This window comes from Formica exsecta, unplaced genomic scaffold (assembly GCF_003651465.1).
Source record: "Formica exsecta isolate Colony F162 unplaced genomic scaffold, ASM365146v1 scaffold115, whole genome shotgun sequence".
Taxonomy (NCBI): domain Eukaryota; kingdom Metazoa; phylum Arthropoda; class Insecta; order Hymenoptera; family Formicidae; genus Formica; species Formica exsecta.
The window spans coordinates 1,128,048-1,148,711 of NW_021848490.1; the positions used below are offsets into that span (position 1 = coordinate 1,128,048).

At 31.0% G+C, this 20,664-nt stretch overlaps 2 protein-coding genes across 3 annotated transcripts in view; one reads left to right on the forward strand and one right to left on the reverse strand.

The window, feature by feature from the left end:
- Window positions 1-5,932: 5,932 nt before the first annotated feature.
- LOC115238513 (hormone receptor 4-like) overlaps window positions 5,933-20,664 on the reverse strand; it is a 55,148-nt gene continuing 40,416 nt past the window's right edge. The window contains exons 6-13 of the mRNA XM_029812425.1: window positions 16,285-16,495; window positions 15,517-15,864; window positions 10,573-10,707; window positions 9,855-10,118; window positions 9,324-9,516; window positions 9,193-9,201; window positions 8,733-8,860; window positions 5,933-8,447 (exon numbers count right to left, since the gene is read on the reverse strand). Coding sequence (XP_029668285.1) covers window positions 8,367-8,447; window positions 8,733-8,860; window positions 9,193-9,201; window positions 9,324-9,516; window positions 9,855-10,118; window positions 10,573-10,707; window positions 15,517-15,864; window positions 16,285-16,495 — 1,369 coding nt within the window. The 3' untranslated portion in view covers window positions 5,933-8,366. The remainder of the gene's footprint in view (window positions 8,448-8,732; window positions 8,861-9,192; window positions 9,202-9,323; window positions 9,517-9,854; window positions 10,119-10,572; window positions 10,708-15,516; window positions 15,865-16,284; window positions 16,496-20,664) is intronic.
- LOC115238611 overlaps window positions 17,823-20,664 on the forward strand; it is a 212,054-nt gene continuing 209,212 nt past the window's right edge. For both annotated transcript variants that reach the window (XM_029812594.1, XM_029812586.1), the window contains exon 1: window positions 17,823-18,782. In XM_029812594.1, coding sequence (XP_029668454.1) covers window positions 18,766-18,782 — 17 coding nt within the window. In that variant the 5' untranslated portion in view covers window positions 17,823-18,765. The remainder of the gene's footprint in view (window positions 18,783-20,664) is intronic.

A 20,664-nucleotide genomic window follows, 5' to 3' on the forward strand; every position in this document is an offset into this window, starting at 1 on the left:
CTTGGCTGCATTGTCAATAATATTCCTGATATGTCTATGTAAATGATTGTAATAGAGAAAAAAGTACAAATCATTACAAATGAAATTAGGAGCAACATGCAGGAAAGTGGATATGAGATGCATGATTAAACGACGGACGAGTTTTTTTTTATTAATCTTTAATCAGTTTATATATATATTTACTCGTAATAATATTATTTTCATCATATATAATTATCTACATTTATAATCCCTATGAAAGGCATCTCCAAACAGACTTCAGATTTACTTCTCTCTTTTTTTCTTCTTTAAATATCTTATTTATTCATAAAAATACAGGGGGGTTCGCATGCGCCATGCGTGAAACTTGTTTCGTCTGAAACCGAAAGCCCTTGATCAAATTGATCGAATTACGCCACATAATTGTTCATTCTAGCGAAATTATATTTTTCTCGTCTACATGCACTTCTATTCATCCGTAATAATTTTGATCAATCCAGTGATTGCTGCTTATGTTAATGCAACTCATATTACGTTATATATACGAGAGAATTTTATAATAATTTTATAGCAATTTAAATAGTAGCAAATGCGGCAACAGAATGCAATGAGTAAGTTTTATTCTTAGTACGCGCAAAGTTTTTTTCTAACACATCGAGGAAACTGATAATTAAAATATCGATAATTTAAATATCTTTTAAAAAGAAATTGTGTAGAATTTTATTAAAATTCTACGTCTATCAAATTACACGATTTTATCAACGTATCGAAATCTACGATCTTTGTCAGTCTTATGATTATACGCGTACTCCGCGTATATTTACTATTAAATCTATATATAAAATATTTTGAAAAGTACTTGATCTAGAAAGTTGTACAAAATTCATCGAAAGCAGAAAGGGGGAGGGGCAAAATATTATATTACAATTTTTATCATCAAACATAATGCATAATAGCATAATTGACTTTTATCAATGTGCTCCTTGCTGCGCGATAGAAAAAGGGCTCAGGACGAAAAGCACATTATATATGTCTCGGCAGCGAGATTCGCGCTATATCGAAAAAATTTACAACAAGGTTGTGATCGACAAGATGTTTGCGACATCGCGAAAGGGCGACACTCGATTTCCGACAGAACGGCGATTCACGCAATGGTGCCGAAATCTCAATTACAAAAGGAATATAATCGAAGATAAACGAGATAATAAAAACATACTTCTTCTCTAAACGTAGGTAGAAATTGGTAACTTTTGACTCACTTATTGAAAAAGTATCTTTTTCTCTCTCTAGCCAATCCGGCTTTTTTTACTTCTTTTCTCGACTGTCGTTTCTGGGTTAAACGTTTGCATTTCTTCTCGTGCCTCTTTCGATATAATTGCAACAAGGGACGCACGCCGATCCATTCATCTCGATTAAGAGGAAGTGAAAAAGTATACCTAATACATATATCCAATACATATGTATACATATTTCTCATATAAAAATGCGAAGAAAAAAGTTACACTGATATATAATTTGAATATAAAATCAGATAAGACACTAAGATCACATAGCTTCATGACTAATGCGATATATGCGTATACTAAATAACGACATATTTGAAGCGACATATCTTAAAACAATTCCAAGATCTCGCACTGTTTCACATTGTCTTATGTTTGCAATCGAAATATAAATCAATGTTTAAAAAAAAAAAAAAAAAAAATATCTTAAATGTGAAAATTAAAATTTCGAGATATTATTTTTAAAAATGCTCTTTACATAGAAATATATAAAATTTTTTTTTTGCATATAAAAATTACGATATTTCTCGAAATTTTATTAAATTTTACTCAGAGATTTCTAGTACAGATAGTCTTAAAAAATGAAGTATATAAAGTATATACTTGTAAAATATATGTTGTAAAATTACGCTTTTTAACCATTGAGCAATGCAAATATTCTCGTTTTTAAAGAGACAATTATCGTTTAAAACATACCTGTTCATAATTGCCAGTAATATTGCCTCAATATTGCCAGTAAATGCGAGAAATAATGGAACAGAAAAAATGCGAAAAACTTTCGTTCACTTCCCCGTAATTTGACAAAATAAAGCGGCGGCGCCGCTTGCGGCTTTCACGAGCACGAGTATATAACACGGAATTATACAAAGACAGAGGACTAGTACTTTCAACATAGTTATTATTAAACTTTTCGTACAATATGTACACAAAGTTGAACCCACAAACGAGAGGCGCGTACTGCTTTTTGCGTTTTTTTTCATTTTTTTTTCTTTTTAGTTAGATTTCTTTTTTTCCTATCATTCTTTTGCTCAATAGACTCTCACTCGCACTTAAATATTAAAGGGTTGGGCATGATAATACTCTTTGTAGTATAATGCCCTAAGTCTTGCTGATCCAACGCTTTAGCTTTCCCGTAAGCAGTTGCTGTATTCCCAGACATCGACGCACATTTTTTTATAAAATATTTGAACGAATACACACATATGTACATACATACACACACATATACACACTGATTATCCTTTTGCCTTCCGAACCTTTGACTAACTTGATCTTTTTGAAAAAATAGCTTTGATTAGATCCAATTTTATAAGATTTATATTTTTCTTGCACGTACAACTCTCATTTAATTTTCAAAATTATAATTCTTCAAATCTAAATTTTTCAAACTTGAAATATTTTGATAACTAAACATTAAATAGAGTTTTTTAGATTCAAGTAAAAGTTATTTGAGATTGTCTAAAGTTTAAGGAATAAGCTCATTTCATTTTTTTTTTATTTCAAAAATTTGATTTGTTAAATTCTCTTGATATTTATTCGTCATAAATATTGCATAATAAGCTTAACTATTGAAAAATAATTGAAAAATCGATAAAAATGGAAGTTCTACACTGTTTAAAGAATGTAACGAAGAAGCAGTGGCGCGATAAGCCCAGTAAATTAAACCCTGTAATATATATACATACGTATATAAAATCGCTTTTTCAAGACTCTTTTTGCGTGACCAGCGACGACTGTTAACATAACCAATACAATGCTGATAATAAATAGAACATTATACGAACAATTTCTTGGCAAGAAATATGCAACGATTTTATGAACTAACGACAACAAGAGGGAAAATGTGAAAAAGTCGAGAAAAAGATAGAAAAGAAGACGAAAGAGAGAGCGAATAATGTGTCATTTTTGCGTATATCCTAATTGCACAATATTATATTGCACAATATTGATTCGACAAACGGGGTACAGCAATAAAAAAGAAAAATATTAATTAAATCATGTATTACATGTTATCGGTATTTGTCGATATCTTAAATTATTGACGAAAATCGTTGGCTAATTGGATAATTATTAATAAATATCAAATCAAATCATATCAATATTAATGTTCCACACGACATTTTTCAATAATAAGAATACTGGCAAATGTCATTAACACTGTACCGAATATATATATATATTGTTTTCTTATTCCTTTTTTCTCTCTTTCTTTCTTCAAAATATATACGCATTTCCATTAAAATGCAAAAAACAAGCTAAAAACAGATTTATTTTCTTTTATTACTAGGAAATATAAAATCTAGGCGAAATCAAGGTATTTCCGAAGAAAAATAATGTATTAACTAAAACCACAGTGATACTCGCCTAGTTTAATAATTCCCAATTTTTTTTCATCCAATTAAATCTACTCGGCACGACAATTAAAATGAGATATATATTCTATCCTATTCGCCAATAAATTTTCTCGGTTTTTTTAACAAGAGTAATCATGCGTTTGCAATATCATCGAATTAAACACAGAAAGCGTACGATGTCTGAGGAATACAGGAGCTGTTACCCCTAATGGTTCTTAACGTCAAATAATATACAACGTTTACTGTATGAAGTATCTCATCGTTTAGTTAAGTCTTATAGTATGGACAAGTATCCCTAGGCTAATAGGCCCAAGGTCCGTATCATAATTCATGTTGATCTCTGGAACGTGCGATTCGTGGCCACGAATGCGACTAAAGGCTTGACGATACAAAAATATAAAGTAGGACAAAATTGGAAAATTAAAAAATAATTAATATCAATTTACTCGTTATTAAAATTAACATGCTTGGTATAGAAATTATGACAAATCAGGATCTGTAAAGTTAGCATTAATCAAAATAAATATAATGTCATGTTATTATAACTAGTTTTATAACTTGCAATGATCATGTAACTTACTATGTAACATATCCATTTGATATTAGTAATGTAAAGCTAATATATACATATATATATATATTGATTCTGAACATAGTTTTGAATAAAACTCGAATATAATTTCATAATGACAATCGTAAGTTTATGTCACACTGTATATTCTGATTAACAATAATAAGTCAGAGTTTAATAAGTCAAGTTTTATATTTTCTGATTATAGAGAAAAAGGTGCTTCAAGTATCAAGTTTCAATTATTTATTTTATTTAGTTATATTATTTTGTTTCATTTAATTTGTTTATTTTGCTATCAATTTTTTATAATCATTTTTTAAATTTTATCTTAAAAAAAAATTGAGAAAATTAAATTGCAATTAAAATTAACCAACCAGATGAGTTGGTTTTGGGAAGTATTCTAGTATTTGAAAGGAGATTGTGAAGAAACGAAGGATGAAATGCAGTTAACACATTTGTAAAGGACAAAAAATAATGCCTTCCAAAACATCTTCGTGGCCACGAACTTGTCAGGCGATTAGCGCATATTTACGATATTTTCTATGGAGAGGCAAGATGAAACAATCATGTCGACAGAATGTGCGGAATTAATCGTTATATGCGTATACAAAGAGCAATATCTTCCAAGACACAAACGACGTTTCGAACGGCATCAGCCACCGACTTTCTTTCTTCTTTCTGCGATTTTACGACGTTTCCACAAATGATTGAAACAATCATAGAGCGATCAATATCTCAGTTTCGCGAGGCGATCGATTATCACAATTAGTCCATCTGGACACATACATGTATACTTGCTTATAGATTGTATATATATGTATATATATATGCTATTTGAATACCATAAAAAAAACAAGAAAAGGAGCGATTTTTTAAATAATCTTTTATAGCTATTTAATAATAACTTCGAAAAAAAAATTTTGCGAAATTTCCTCGCGACAAAGAGATATGAGTGCTCATGTAGTGTTTCTATATGTACACATTGCGCTTCTTTACTTCTTTTTCGTCGTAATACTATGAAAATATCATTTCAGCGAGGAATAATATAAGAGAGCTTTTCGCTCTTCATACTTTAGTCGCGATTATCGAATAAATGAACGACGCGCGTGCTGCGAACGATTCAATTCTCCATTTTTTTTACACTTTTATAGTAATTTAATAAAAATGGAAATGCAAAGAAAAAATGCCATACAGTGTTTCATCTATCGCGCAAAAGTTAGAAAATAAAAAACTTATCGAGAATATAAATAAAAGATCTCTCAAATAAAAAATTATCGAAACAGTTTAAATAAAGAGAATTATCGAAATAATATATATTTAAATACAAAATTTATCGTATATCTTATTATACAAAAAAAATTTGTTTTTTTTTTGCAAAAATATTACACATCTATGTAATATTCTTAATATTAATTCTGCTTATTACGTTATGTTGAGGCACACAAATTATTAATTTATATCCCTGATAAAAATATTCTGTTGAAACTATAATAAATTTATCGAAAATGCCTGAAATGTATGAAAATGACTAAATAATTACTGAAACTATTTCAATATAAATCAGAATTTTCATAATAAAATATAATTAAATACTATTACTAATTTTAGAGAAAATTAGTAAATATTTTTGAAAACTAATGATAAACTTATAAAATATTACTTTTGGTTTTGAAATTTGCAGAATTTTACTAAAAATTTTGTTATATTTTCAAAGATTATTTAATTGAAGCTTATTGAAATATTAATATAATATAAATATTAATGAAAATTATTGATATGAATTGATTGTCCAGAAATTGGGCAGATAAATGTCCGAATAAATAAAAATCATTCGTTTATTGTCTTCAGATGTAAAATCTAATTTCTACATAAATAAAATTGTTGGTGAATTTGATAAATTAACTTATTTAAATTTAATTATATATACATATTATTATTATTATTTATTTAATTACGTTGAGCTAAATATCTGCAATCCTGTATTGTGAATGGGCTTTCATAAAATTTTCTAAATAAATACAATTTTATTAAAATTGGTTCAATAAAATCAAATTTTAATAAATTTTTCCGAATTTGTATTAAAATTTTAAGAAAGTGGCAACAAAAATGGATTAATTGATTCAGATTTCAGTATGTTATTTAGTACTATTTCAATATGATTTTATTATAATTTCCATAAAACATTTCCATCAGAAATGCTAAAAATATTCGTGAATAAAAAAATATAAAATTACTAAGTAAAGTCGACTAGAAAATTTAACCACTAAATAATTTAAAAATTCCACTTTTACAATTATTATAATCAAATGTAGTATCTGAAAAATAACAAATTTTCTTTATAAACATTTTTATAATTCAACGATGATACTTATTATGTTTTTACTTTTCCTTTTTTAAATTATGTTCTTATTTATTAGTAATATATACTAGTCAGCCAATGTTGCAAATTATATAAAATTTCGTTAATTTGCGAATTATTCCTACAAATCTTAATTAAATGATTTAACCTCATTTATGAAAATCACTTTACCTTACAAGTGATAATACAACAAGTATAGAAAGCAAACGGCCTTCAAAAATTGTAAATGGAAGATCGGAAATCGTCCGAAGAACGCGCGACGCAAGCGGAAAACCCTAGGATTAATGATTAATGCGCGTGTAAAAGTCTCTTAAAAAATGTAAATGAACGAACCAATACTATAATAGAGTAAAGAGAGTCTTTTGCGTTGCGCGCTTGGACCATGCTTTGGACTGTTGAATGGTGGCGACGACGACGACAGTAACGATGACGACGACGACAACGACGAAGATGATGATGACTCAAAATTGACGATTGTGGAATACATACGTAATAAATACTCGTATCTGGATGCATGTGTGGTATGGATGTGAGACACCGAATATACGAGGTTCTTGCGTATAGTTTCGTTTCCTTGTGGCTCTCTCCTCTTCTCGCGGTCATGTTATTTGAACATTAATCAGTGAATCTTTCCACTTTTCGCTCTGATCTTTTGATATTACACGGTTGTATTTCGCACCGAAAACAATTCCATTTTCGATGAATGTGAAAAGTTACTCTTGTTATCTTTCTATTTCTGATGGATAGAATTACGTAATCCATATTCTGGAGATTCATAACATATTCCTGTCGACGATGTGCAGGTACAATGATAACGGGAGAAGAAAGTAATTGTAGTATCACATCCTTTCTTTACACACGTTGATGGCGAGTGACAATTGCGAGGAGAAGATCACATCGATACGTCGGGGCGAGGTATTTAGAAAATGTGTATGTGTGTGTATATGTATGGGAACGTGTATTAATACGTTTCGATTGTAGTTCGATGATTTTACGTCGAGCTGAGATGACAATAACGCGTCGTCATCGGCCAGTCGATCGATCCAAACTATTGATCCTTCATTCAGTCATTTCGTGGTGTCTGCTGCTGTTTTTTTCTTCTTTCTTTTAACTTCGAGAGCAGTAGTAGTAGAAAGTGGCGGTAATAGTAGCAATAGTAATAGTGATGATAGTAGGTGGCCTACGGTGAGCGGTACGTAACGAGAGTCTTATTTTATCGATCAGATTATGCAATGTGAACACACAATGACGTAGTTGCGCGGTACGTGTTTGCGTACAGAAATATATTATATTATAGTCTTTTAGTTTCGATAAAAAAGTTCAGTTCCCTCCTCGATTGATTTACCCATCTCGAGGTGGCGCGCTTTCTTTCTCTCCCTCCCTTTCTCTCCCTCTCTCGCTCTCTCTAATTCTTATATTCTTTCTTTAATATTTTATTTAAATCCTCCCTCTCTTTTTCGCTTTCGACGTAATTACTTTCTATCGTCCACTGTTCTTATCGTTCCATTTCGTTTGAACGATCTCTTCTCCTTATTCGTCCTCCTTCGTTTGTACAACGCAACGAACACACACATTTATATTATTTATATGTATATATATACTTTTATATATATTTATTATACATTCACAAACAAAGCCCTTCCTCATTCGGTTCGAGTCCCCTCTTTTTCTCGTTGGGCTCTTTTCTTTCTGTTTTTCTATTCGTTTGTTGCTTGTTGTTTGTTTGTTCGGTTCTTTTACTTTTGTGTGTATATATTTATAACATATGTATAGTATGTATATAGGTATTCAGCTTCGTTTAGCGTCATTTTGTTTATTTACTATCTTTGAATTGCTGAGTTCAATAGGAAAGGAACGTAAAACATTTTACTCTCGAGTAGTAAAGCCGCTGCCGATTGTACCTGTAATTTAGCAAACAGATGGATTTTATTTAAAAGGAAATTTATCATTTTATGATATTATTATGTTTTATGCATACATGAATAAAAACAATTTAAATCAAGATTACGATATTAGAATTAATCTTGAATAATAAATATTTTTAGACTCAATTAAATAATTTAAGTTAAATTCAATCTTATTGTCTAATTTTTATTTAAATTTTTGTATAACAAATTATTTGATTAATTTATTTAATTTTAATTAAAAAATTTTTTCTATGTTCGACATACTTGTTTTGAACTTACTTCAGGCAACCTAACGAGAAGATCGTGAAATCGACTTGGCTGCTGGGGTGCGCTGTGCTCGACAAAACTTCGCAAACAGCTCATGTATCGATCTTGTATTTGGTCTAATTCCGAGTTAGTTCCTCGTGCTAAGAAGACAGATCAGGAGAGATCAGGTAAAACATGCGAAGATTCTGATATCTGATATATTTCAAAAATTTGAGGCATTAAATTATTATAAATGTTATTTGTAGAATTTTTTTATTCTTTGACTCTCTTTATTTTCATTTTTTTATAAATTAGATTATATATATCAAATAATAATAATTTATTTAAAAGAATTTATATATATATATATATATTTATAATTTAGACTTTTCTATATAATAAAATTTTTTTCAGATTTTTTCTAAAAATAAAAATATTACATATTCTATGCATGCGTATGCGGAGATGCTTCTAGAAAATATTTTAAACTTACATTTCGCATCTCCAATTGTAGCATCGGGAAGAAGGTACACATTTATATTATTATATATTGCTTGTATTACATAATTGAGGAAGTTAAAAAACCGATAAAGACGCGAACCGACACGTTAATGAAATACCTACCTTGTGAGAGCATAGTGATTACTTTTAGACAGACATATTCCTCCATCCGTAGCCTCACCCGCCTGAACATTAGCGTAACGTACGTGATTTTTTCTACCATGAGCCCTACGTCTTGCCGCAATTGGTCCATGGTTATCGGCCGACCCATCATGCTGGTTAGGCACGTTTGCAACGTATACATGTTGTTCGTTACCTGATTGTGAAAAATTAAAAACGAACTTAAATATATTCGTCGTTTATTCCACAAATAAAATATATATATTAATGCATTTTTAAAAATATGTGTAAAATTGAAACACATTAATAAATTAATAATGTTATTAAAATTGTATATATATTTATCAATGCGAAGAAATCTACGATATTAAAGAGCATTTATCGAAATATTATATTGTATTACACTATTGAACAAAACTTAATATCGTGTAGAAATAAATGGCTGAGATTCTTTTATGAAATTCTTATTACAAGATGAAAATATTTATATTATGTTTATAATACGTATACATAAATTATTACAAAAATAATTACTTCTTGCATAAAATCTGCGCCCGTCCCATCAGTACCAACATTAGTTAACCCATGCTGACCGTGCATCGCTTGATAAGCAGAGGTGGTCAGCACAAGAAGTTCATGCCATTTGTGGGTGAGCAACCTCGTATGAACTTCGACTGGTAGCTCAAGGTAAAACGGTAACCTTTTGGTCCACTGTACCAACTTGTACACTATGCTGTCTCCTATCTGACACAGCTTCTCACTTAAATCTGAATTATGGTCCAGCAGGTCGTCCAAGTTCTGTAATACGGAAGATGTTTATGTATAATCTTGGGGCGCGACGTTTCGTTTAAGAAATTATCACAATATTTTATGCACTTTTATCTTTATAATTAAAGAATATTTCAATAAAAAATCAGTTTAAAAAATAAATCATTCTCATTGGATGCTATTGTGTGTTTAAAGAAATAAATTAAGATAATTAAATAACACTTATTAATTACATTTGCGTATTATATATATATATATATATATATATATATATATATATATATATATATATATATATGAGAGATATAGAAAGGGGAAGATTATAACATATTTGACGCAGGTTGTAATATATATATATATATATATGTATATATACGAGAAATATTCTTTTGTAGGAAAATTTATATTAATATTTATGTCGTTTTAGAATTGAAAAATTCTGTACATTTTACTAAAGTAAAAGAAAGTAATGATGTTCACATACTCTCAATGTGGCGATATCTTGGAACTCGTCGCAATCTATAAGGGTTTGGATCATATTTAGAGTTGCATCCAAAGGAAAGACTCGATCCCTCGAACTGCTTACCGCATTGTCTAGCCTTTGCCGTAAATGCACCACCTTAAACACATATATCATTCGCATTATTAATACATAAAAAATACATATATTATGACTCTCAAATTGCTCCATATTCTTGTTCCATACGTTTTAACGCTCGTATAGATCGTTGATTAAAATCAGTTATTATCAGAAATTCTATATATCATATCATTTTTAGATATACTATATGTCAATATTGCTTTTAATATTTTTAATACTAATCAATCATATTATTATGTGACATCAAAGGTTTTCGGTCGCGTCTACGTGACCTTAAGGTTTTTCACAATGCGAAAAAATTATCTCAATGAGATACAAATGATAATTACGATTCCTAAAGCATTATTCATATTACAATCCGAGTTCGGCGGCCGCGCGCGTCGATCCAGCCGGTATAGGCTCAGCCTTTCACTGACCTTTCGGACCCCGAAACACTTCCTCGGGGTCGGACTCGGAGTGCACGAGGGCGAGATAAAGAGAAAAGAGAGAGAGCCCACCAACTTAGTTGACTTCGGGGAAAGCTGGTCGCTTTGTCGGATATCTTAAAGATTCATGCAAGCGACCATCGTGGAGAACCGTGGGATGCATTCGCAGTTGAAGGCTCAACATGAGGAAGAAACGGGAGTGATGCGGGGGAGATGAAGGAGGGGATATCAAGAAGGTGTTGGAGGAGAGTAAACGCGAGAGTCGGAGGAAGGGTGAGGTCACTGTCCTTCATGCAAACTTTCACGAGTTACGAAACCGCCGGAGAACTGCCCGTCCTTGGCACCGGCTGCCGCTGATTTTCTATTGTCCCTGTCTTTGTCGCCAATGTATCGTTCGCAGCGACGATGACGAACGACGTTTGACGTTAACGATATTTCGCGCGTTATAATGAAGGGGTATCTGACACTATTGGTATCTGGTGATGATGCTCGCTGCAACTGTAGCTTATTAATGTACTTGCACTATGTGCAGCAATTGTATAGGAATATGCTGTGCGTAAATTATAATTCTGTTTATAATTATTTTAATAGCAATTGTTAGCAAAGTTGTAATATTTAAATACTCATGAAAGATATTAAGCATATATTATTTCCGTATTCAATAATTATATCATAAAATTTCTTGAGATATATCTGTAAGCGTTGACATTTTTGCAAGATGTTTAATAGTAAAAATATGTAATGGTTAATTTTAATGTCATTTCACTTTCAGTGTATAAATTACATCACATATCTCGTAAACATATAATAATTATAAAAAGATTATTTATATTTCTGTTAAGATAGAGATACTACATTTAGCAAGTACATATAAGTAATACAAATATTTTTTAATTAATGTGGTTTTTTAATTTGCTAATTTATATATATTTATATACTCTTATAATATATATAGAATATATAATACATACAATGTAAAATAACAAGAGTTTACACAAAGATTGTGGTTTTTAAATATTAAAGTAATTAATTCTGTCTAAAGAAAGTATATAATTAAAATATAATCAAATATAAAGAAAATAATTCTGTCTAAAAAATAGATTTATATAGAATATTTTATATGTACAAAAATTTTTACACAAATAAAAACAATTTTATAGAGAAATTTGTTTACAAAATTTATTTTCTGATGATAAAAATAAATATTAATCTCCATGATACATAATTTATATTGAAATTAAAATCGCGACTGACCGAGTAATTTATTTCTACGTTATTTTTATGGCCGAAAAAGTTAAATATATTATATTTCTCTTCTCGATGAAAGCAATCGCGTCGACTTTGCGACTTTTTATCTTTCACAAAATTCCTACTTTGAAGATGTATGTGATTGTTTCGTTGTGCATCTCATATATATGATGATTCGACCGCGGCTCGAAAGTGACCTCTTTTTAATGAAGCACCGCAACAGTCAACATTTATTCAGTTTTAATGGCATCGGTTTCACTTTTGGCAATGGCCTCTACCGGGCCATTTGAGTGATCGCGGCAGTACTTTCGTTTGCTCATCTGATCGGATGTAATATGTGCATAATTTTTCAATTAATTTCGCGAACGTTCCACTTGAGAAAAACCTGAATGCAAATCATTGAACACATATAATCCTGATATATCAATAACTATATGAAAAAAAAATTATTCAATCTCGCTGTAAGCAATTTTGTTTCCTGAAAATTATCCTCGTACATAGTTTATTAATCTGGTTTTTATATAATGCTAATGGTTTTTTATTATGTTATTGAATATTTGTTATAAAAACTTTTTATTTATATTATTTATTTAAAATTAATGTAATATAGAAACATACAGAAACAATATTTTGCAAAGATATATATAATTTTGCAAGATATATGTATAAACATTTCGTATTATGTACAAAAATGTAGACAAACATAAAAAATTGTGCGACACAATGACATTGACGACAATCGGTCGATTTTCGCTCGTTCTATCTATCAGCTTTCGTAATGTGGGAAACCTTGAGGCTTGCGCAAATTGAGTCATAAGAAAGTGAAATTGTGACAGGGAGTTCATTCATTCCAGAATCGGTGTGAGAGAAACCATCGACATACAAGCCGAATTTGCGATTTGTCTCCCCGTAATTCCACTATTGTTCGACAATCGCATTAAAATATCCTAAATTTTTCATGCAGAATGTATATGTCCTTGTCATTTTTGAAGAGTTTGTATCAAAAGTTTATGCAACAAAATAAAACCGATCAATGACCGATCAATGACTGTGAATGATCGATCACTGATAAATGATCTTTGAATTTTCGTATATTTTATTCTGCGATTACAATAACACACACACAAATTCTATTAGTCCTTTATTATATTAGATATTCTTGCTTCGTTGTTATATACAGATTATATGATTTTCAGACAAAAATAAAAGTATTTGATTTGATCAAAATTATCTTTCTCACGGTAGTATAACATTTATATTTCTTTCCTCGTTTTTAAAAACTATAACCTACTTCAATTTATTGACGATTTATCTCTATAATGTTAACTACATATTTTCTGGTTCGTTACTAAGCGTAATACCAGTAAGTTCGTAATCATTTAATTGGCAAGTACCGCGTACAATGTATCATTATATCATTTCCCAAAGTGCACTATGTAGAGAACGAAGTGCTGCACGCTCCGCGATGATTGATCTAAGATTTCTACGTGATCGTAACAGGTTCTTTGCCGTCATAGATTCGTAGATATCGATGATGCAATTTTGATTTCATCGAAATGATTCGATCTGTATTTTCCCACTTAAGGATACCGATGCCGAATGCGGATTGCAAGTATCAATCGAACGCATACAACACATGTTTCGATCATATAAGTTTAATCCATGAGAACAGAATATCTCTGAAAATATCCGATATATATAATCAATCCGAATAATCTAATCAATTTTGAAAATAGACAAAGAAAAATATAGCCTAATAGATAAGTATAAAAGAATCATTCTTATATTTAATTCCAAGCGGACTTTATCTGAATACAAGATTTAAGGCACAGTTAACAAAGATAATTTTTTTAATGCTGAATATTTAAAAATTATAAAAGAGAGACCAATCAAAAAAAGTAAATGAGAGTGTATAGGAAAATTTAAGACATTATTAGATTGAAAGAAGAACGCGAAAGATCATCATCGGGACGATTTTCGAGCGATCTTACATCGCAGCTGCTTCGAAAGTGAAAGCGAAGATGCCTGCAGGAGATTCTCATCTCAAAGCTCCGGATTCCACTGTTGGCGGCCGAGGAGTCAAGTTTTGTTGAACCATGCTCAATTTCTAACTAGAACTATGCCGTATAAATCACGTAAATTACGATGGCAAGCAAGCATGATGCTTCGATCGAAGCCGCGAGAATATTGATCTATACATCGATCGTGCAAGCGATAAAAGACAATGTAAAAACTCCTCGCTTCTCGTACGAATTAATAGCAGACCTTCAGGTAGAATAATCGTGCGATCGAAGCAATTTTTAGAAAGTTTTCGCATGTATTTCACGCACATCACTGATAATAAGTGATACACATCTGGCGGCCGAGATTAATCTGCATTACGTCGCTGACGACGAATATATCTTGCGTAATGCTCGAATAATTAGGGGAAATGAGTAAAAGTTATGACACGCAATGCACACATCATGTCGCAATGAAACTAGTTCTCTGACGACTCTATTTCGCGAGACACGCGGAAGCAGGCGAGACGAATCGTGCGATCCGCTCTGGCGAATCTCTCTCCCGCTCAAGGCGAATTCGCACGTTCAGATTCAGCGATAAATCATTTGGAATGAATGCGTTGAATGAATTTTTATTTAGATATATCATGGGAAATGTTTAGAAATTCTGCGTAAAATCGTGAGAGAACATTTATGGCTCTAATTTTAATAACAGATTCTTTGATTTGACTTCTTCTTTGTTAGAATATCGACATATCGGCACCAATATATATACAATATATACGGTTCAGAATAAACAACTCTCCATGAAATAAGATTTTAAAAAGCGATTTAATAACAAAGCCTTATTATATATTTAAAACCAAAGTGGATCTCTAATTTTTTTAAAGCACTTCGAATTTGAAAATTTTTCAACAGATGTTTAATGTTAAATATTAAAAGAAATTTTCTATATGAAATTTTTATGCAATGAAAAAGCCCATATTACATAAAAATTACACATTCGTAAGATTAATTTTTCTTCCGATGCAGCCGATTCATCATCGCTGATCATTCATGATCATCGAAATAATCTACGTACTAACAATACAATTTCACTTTAATAAACTTTAAAATTTGTTAATTTAAAAATGATAAAACCGAAGAATACTCACTTCGGAAGGATTGGTGAGTGCCGTCTTCAGGATCGTCCCGTTGACGAGGTGGCCCGAGTGCGCGGGGTGGCTCGGGTGACTTGGGGTGGGCGGCGAACTGAGTGGATCGCCTGACGAGATTTTGTGATGATGAAGAAAACTGCCGCCCAGCTGGGCATGCTGCTGCTGCTGCTGCTGCTGCTGGCTGTGATGAGCTGCTGCTGCCGCGGCCATGTGCTTGTCCAGCATCGTCGAACCCATGGCGCCCTTGGTGCCGCCCAGGGATCCCGAGCCGTTTACACCACCAACATTACCGCCACTCATGCCACCACCCGCTTTGTTGCTCTTTTTGTGCTTTTTATATTTCACCTATAAGCAACAGGCAATCCTTTTTAATAACCGATTCTCATCAATTTACCCCTTGCCATAAAGTAATGAATAACGACACTAAGGGAAATATAATTTGGAGAATATTTTAATGTAAAGATAAATCGATTAAATAAAAAAAGACAAATGAATAAGATTTTCATTTTTTTACTCTCGTATTAATAATTTTCTACTACATTTGGATAAAGAAAAATGTCAGCAACAAAATATAAAAGTTAATGTTATATTGGCGGAAAAATTAACGATAATTAAAACGTTAATAGATAATCATCAATCAACATTTTTTTATCTACAAAAATTTACAAATATAGCATTGTTTACAGGACATAAAGAACAGAAATTTTTAAGCAGTTTACACAGAAAGTAGCGTTTTTGTTGTTAAAACCTTAACTCAGTGCATACCTTATAAAGATTATACACTGCACCAGAATTCCTTCCTCCAGGCATCCGATCTTCTCGAACCGCTTGCAAAACCATACCCTGTTCGATGCACTTTTTGAATCGGCAGTATTGACATCTGTTCCTCTGTGCTTTCGTGATTTCGCAGCCGCCCTCCGCCACGCATGTATAAACTCGCCTATTTTGTACCGTTCTCTTGAAAAAGCCTTTGCACCTATTAATCAAATTGATTAAACTCTTTAATTTTATATTTTATATTCTATGTATATTCTATATTAATTATCTATATGTATATATAACATTCAATCAATAATAATTTATTGATCTAGAATCTCGAAAAGAAAATCTTTTTTATAAAATAATAAAAATAGATCGCTCTTTCTCTTTTTATTTCTCTTTCTCCTCAATATGTAGAACAAATGTACGTTATAAAACTTGTAATTTTTCTGTGTTACTGAAAATTCCATTTATAAAGATAATTATAACACAATTTATAATCAAACAATTTGTAGTAAAATGATGTTCACAATGTTTAATATATGTTTTGATTTGATTAAAAAAGAATTTTAATCTTTGTAAGATATGTACATATGACGTGTGACAGAAAGAAACTTGAAAATTAAATATAATAATAGATTAAAGATAAGATAAGAAATTGTATCAAAAAAGAAACATTTTTATTTATCAAAAATGCGAGATAATATCAAGTAAAAAGATCTAAAAAAATAACATTTTAAAGAAATGCTGCATTCAAATATTTATCGACTTTTACGTTAAAATTAAAAGATTCCTGCGTGTTTTAAAAATCACTGAAAACGAATATCGAGCAGAAAAAAATCAAGTATATGTATATATGCGTGTAATTCAATTCTTCTATATATATATATAATCAATCTATTTTTTATACAGTATTCTCATTAATAGCAAATTCGATTAAATGCACCTAATGCGCACTAATTGCTTTTTCTTCTTTGGTCTATTGGCGAGGTAAAAGTCTATTCATATGACAAGGATAAAAAGAGATATATAATTCTTATTGACAATGAGTTACAATTTTTTCTGAGCGGCAAATAAAAAAATAAATTCGAACAAGAATACGCATAAATACATAACTCGATAAATTTTCATGGTTAAAAGTCAATTAATCCGCACATTATATATATATATAAGTATGCCCTCTCAATTTTCTGGAATCAATTTTCAGTATCAACCATAGAACACACAAAAAACTATGAACGCTAACGCACCTAGTGCGCGCCAGTGCACACTAATTCGTTCGAATTCTCTATTAAATAAAGGTGTTTCACTTTATATTGACGTTCAATTTCAGAGACAGAGGACGTCACATGATTAAAAACAAAAATATTAATTCGTTATTTTTGATCATATGATGTCTTTTGACAATAAAAACAAGCGTTAAGCATCAGTATACAAAGGTATCTTAAGACGTCGCGCCTCTAGGGAATATTCCCAGGTCGCGTAAACGCGTGAAGTAAACCGCGAGGAACGGTCACATGACCAAATTTCTGAAGTACTGGTCACAGTTCGTGTCGCGCGTCGCCGGTGGAAGGTCGATTCGCTACCGCTTCCCGTTCCCGCGTCGTCTCGTCCATCCCGGCGCATTCCGCGTACAAAGAGTATCGGGAGTGTCGAATTTAACGAATCGTACGATCGTTGGTATGTCAACTTGATCGACGATCGCGACGCGTTCGTCGATATTCGCGATCGTCGATGTACGCGATCGTCGTTCGCGTTTCGATCGGACCGACCTCCAGTGATCCACCGTTTGGAAGAATATTACGTATCTCGCGTCCTTCGACGAGCATCGCGAGTGTTATTTAGCATCCGGATTAGCGAGGGACATAATCGGGATCGTCGAAAGAGATCGATCGAGACAGATCAATCGATCCAGTTCGTCTATAATATTCGCGTAACGCCAGCGCGTCCGCCATGATTGACGACGATGTCTTCTCGGAATTTTAACGTCGGTCCAAAATCCATTGCGCGCCAAAAGTGCTGAATTTACAGTACGATCGTTTTCAATTTTCCTACTAGATCGCGCTAGTGAACGCGTATCTATGATCGATATCGACCGCGTCCCGTCATAGAAATTATTGTTGTATGCGCCCTTCGAAGGTGTTTTACGAATATACGTAATGGATTCTCGTGAGTGTGATCGAGTGTCGGGAGTGTCGAATGATTTACCAGGCGATCGTGTGTCAGGTAATCGGTTCGATCGCGATTACACACGTTTGTTGATACTCGATATTGTTCTGCATTCGTTGGAACATTGACATGAGTGACGCATTATTCAGCGTGTTTAGCGTTATTCGCAGTTATGAGTGTTAGTGTACAAAGAATCATCGCGATAACTACGGAAAGTATCAAGTATCAAGGAACATCGAGAAACATCGAAGGCTCGATTAATGGATTAATGGATTAATTGAGAGGGATGACCGCTGTTGAGAGAGTCTCCGTTGTGAGATGTCTGTGATTCACGGGTGAGTCTGTCTGAATTCCTTTATAATTTTTTTTGGAGCGTAATATGAAATTTGACTAATATAAAATGACAAAAATATTCTTTCTTAGACTTCGCAAATTCTCTTTCGCCTTGCTATATATCTCTCTCTCTCTCTCAACTAATGTAAATAATATATAAAAATTTTTTAGAAATTAATTTCTCTGAAATATTTTTTAAAAAAGTTAAAAATTTAGACGTAATGGGCAAAAAATTATTTTTTTTTTTAATTTATAAATATATAAAATTTTCTTATCGTGTATTAGATAAATTTGTTATCTTTTTTTTCTTACATCGATTATAATAATGCATTAATGTGCATACAACTTATTGATAAAAAATAATTCACGTTCCTTGGTTTAAACTTTAGATTGTATTTTTGGACAAACAATAGAGTACGGTATATTTTATTTTATATATATTATGCATCATTTATATATTTATATAAATATGTATAAGCATATTTTTGAACAGAGAATTGAAACAGATACATATATGTTATCATCAAAAATAATTTATGAAATAATTATTCAATTTATATAACCGATAAATCAATAAATTACAAAAAGCGTTTGGGTAAATATTTAATCATTTAATTAATTGTAAGATTCGATTAAAAACGCAAGAATTAAATGATCTTTCTATATCAGTAGAAATGTAGTGAAATATAATTTACACATAATAAAATTATACAAATTTCAAATGTTTTTAAGAATAAAAAGATAACAGATTAAGAAATTTGGTCGATATTCAACAAATTTGACAAAAAAATGATTTGCCTCATACTTTCCGTTTGTAAAAATCTGCTTTTAAATTCCACCGAGAATCTGTTTTTATGATTTTTTAGTTTCTTTAAGTAAAGTAGATTATACATATATTACGGATAGAGGAAAGATTGTTTATCCTAAGAAACACTTTTACGCGCAGCGGAAATGACGAGGTTGAATCAAGAATTTATCCACGCCAAGTTACGAGTATTGTGGGTGTGAAGGAAAAACTTGACGCAGACTTTTCTCGTCTAATCTATTGCACGCTCGAGAAACCAAAGTTAGACAAGGACCGACGAGAGAGAAACGATACCTCGTGGTAATTTAATAGACTAATCAAAAGTGTTGTTTGAGAGAGAAAGAGAGAGAGAGAGAGAGAGAGAGATCTTTGGAGAATATCCAGAGTAAATGCAACAAGTATCCTTCACGCCTTGTGTTAATATGTGCTATGAGAAAGAAGCAAGCATTATCAGTTAATATCTAATCTCATTTACCATGAAATACCATGAAATATTCGTATACAGAAATTAACATATTTCGACAAATCATTTTTTTAAATATAAAAATAGAAATGATATAGATACAAATTAATTATTATTAATGAAAATTTAAAATAAATATATAAAAATCCGAATTAAATCCGAATTTAAATTATAAGTTTTTATTAAATCTACAAGAGTGTTTTTTAATCACATGTTAATACTTCTAGAACGTAAAATATAAACTAATATCGAATATGAAAAAATATAGAATAAATTTTTTGAACTGTGAAAAATTATAAAATTTTTGTTTGTTTTTAATAAGACATCAAGTACTTGGAATATTTTTTAAATTTATTAAAAATTATTCAAAGTACATCCAAAAATTGTCTGAATTTAATATTTTATTTTATTTCATGAAGAATTAGTTTTGAAATATCGATATAATATAAATCAAATGATTGATTTATCAAATATACAAATCTCGTATTATATAAAGCATTGTTTAGTACATATAGAATTTCTTTTCGATAAAAAGTGCTTTTCGATGTATGTTATCTTCAAAATGTGATTTAAGGTTTATTTATAAAACGGATAAAACTAAAGTATATATATATAT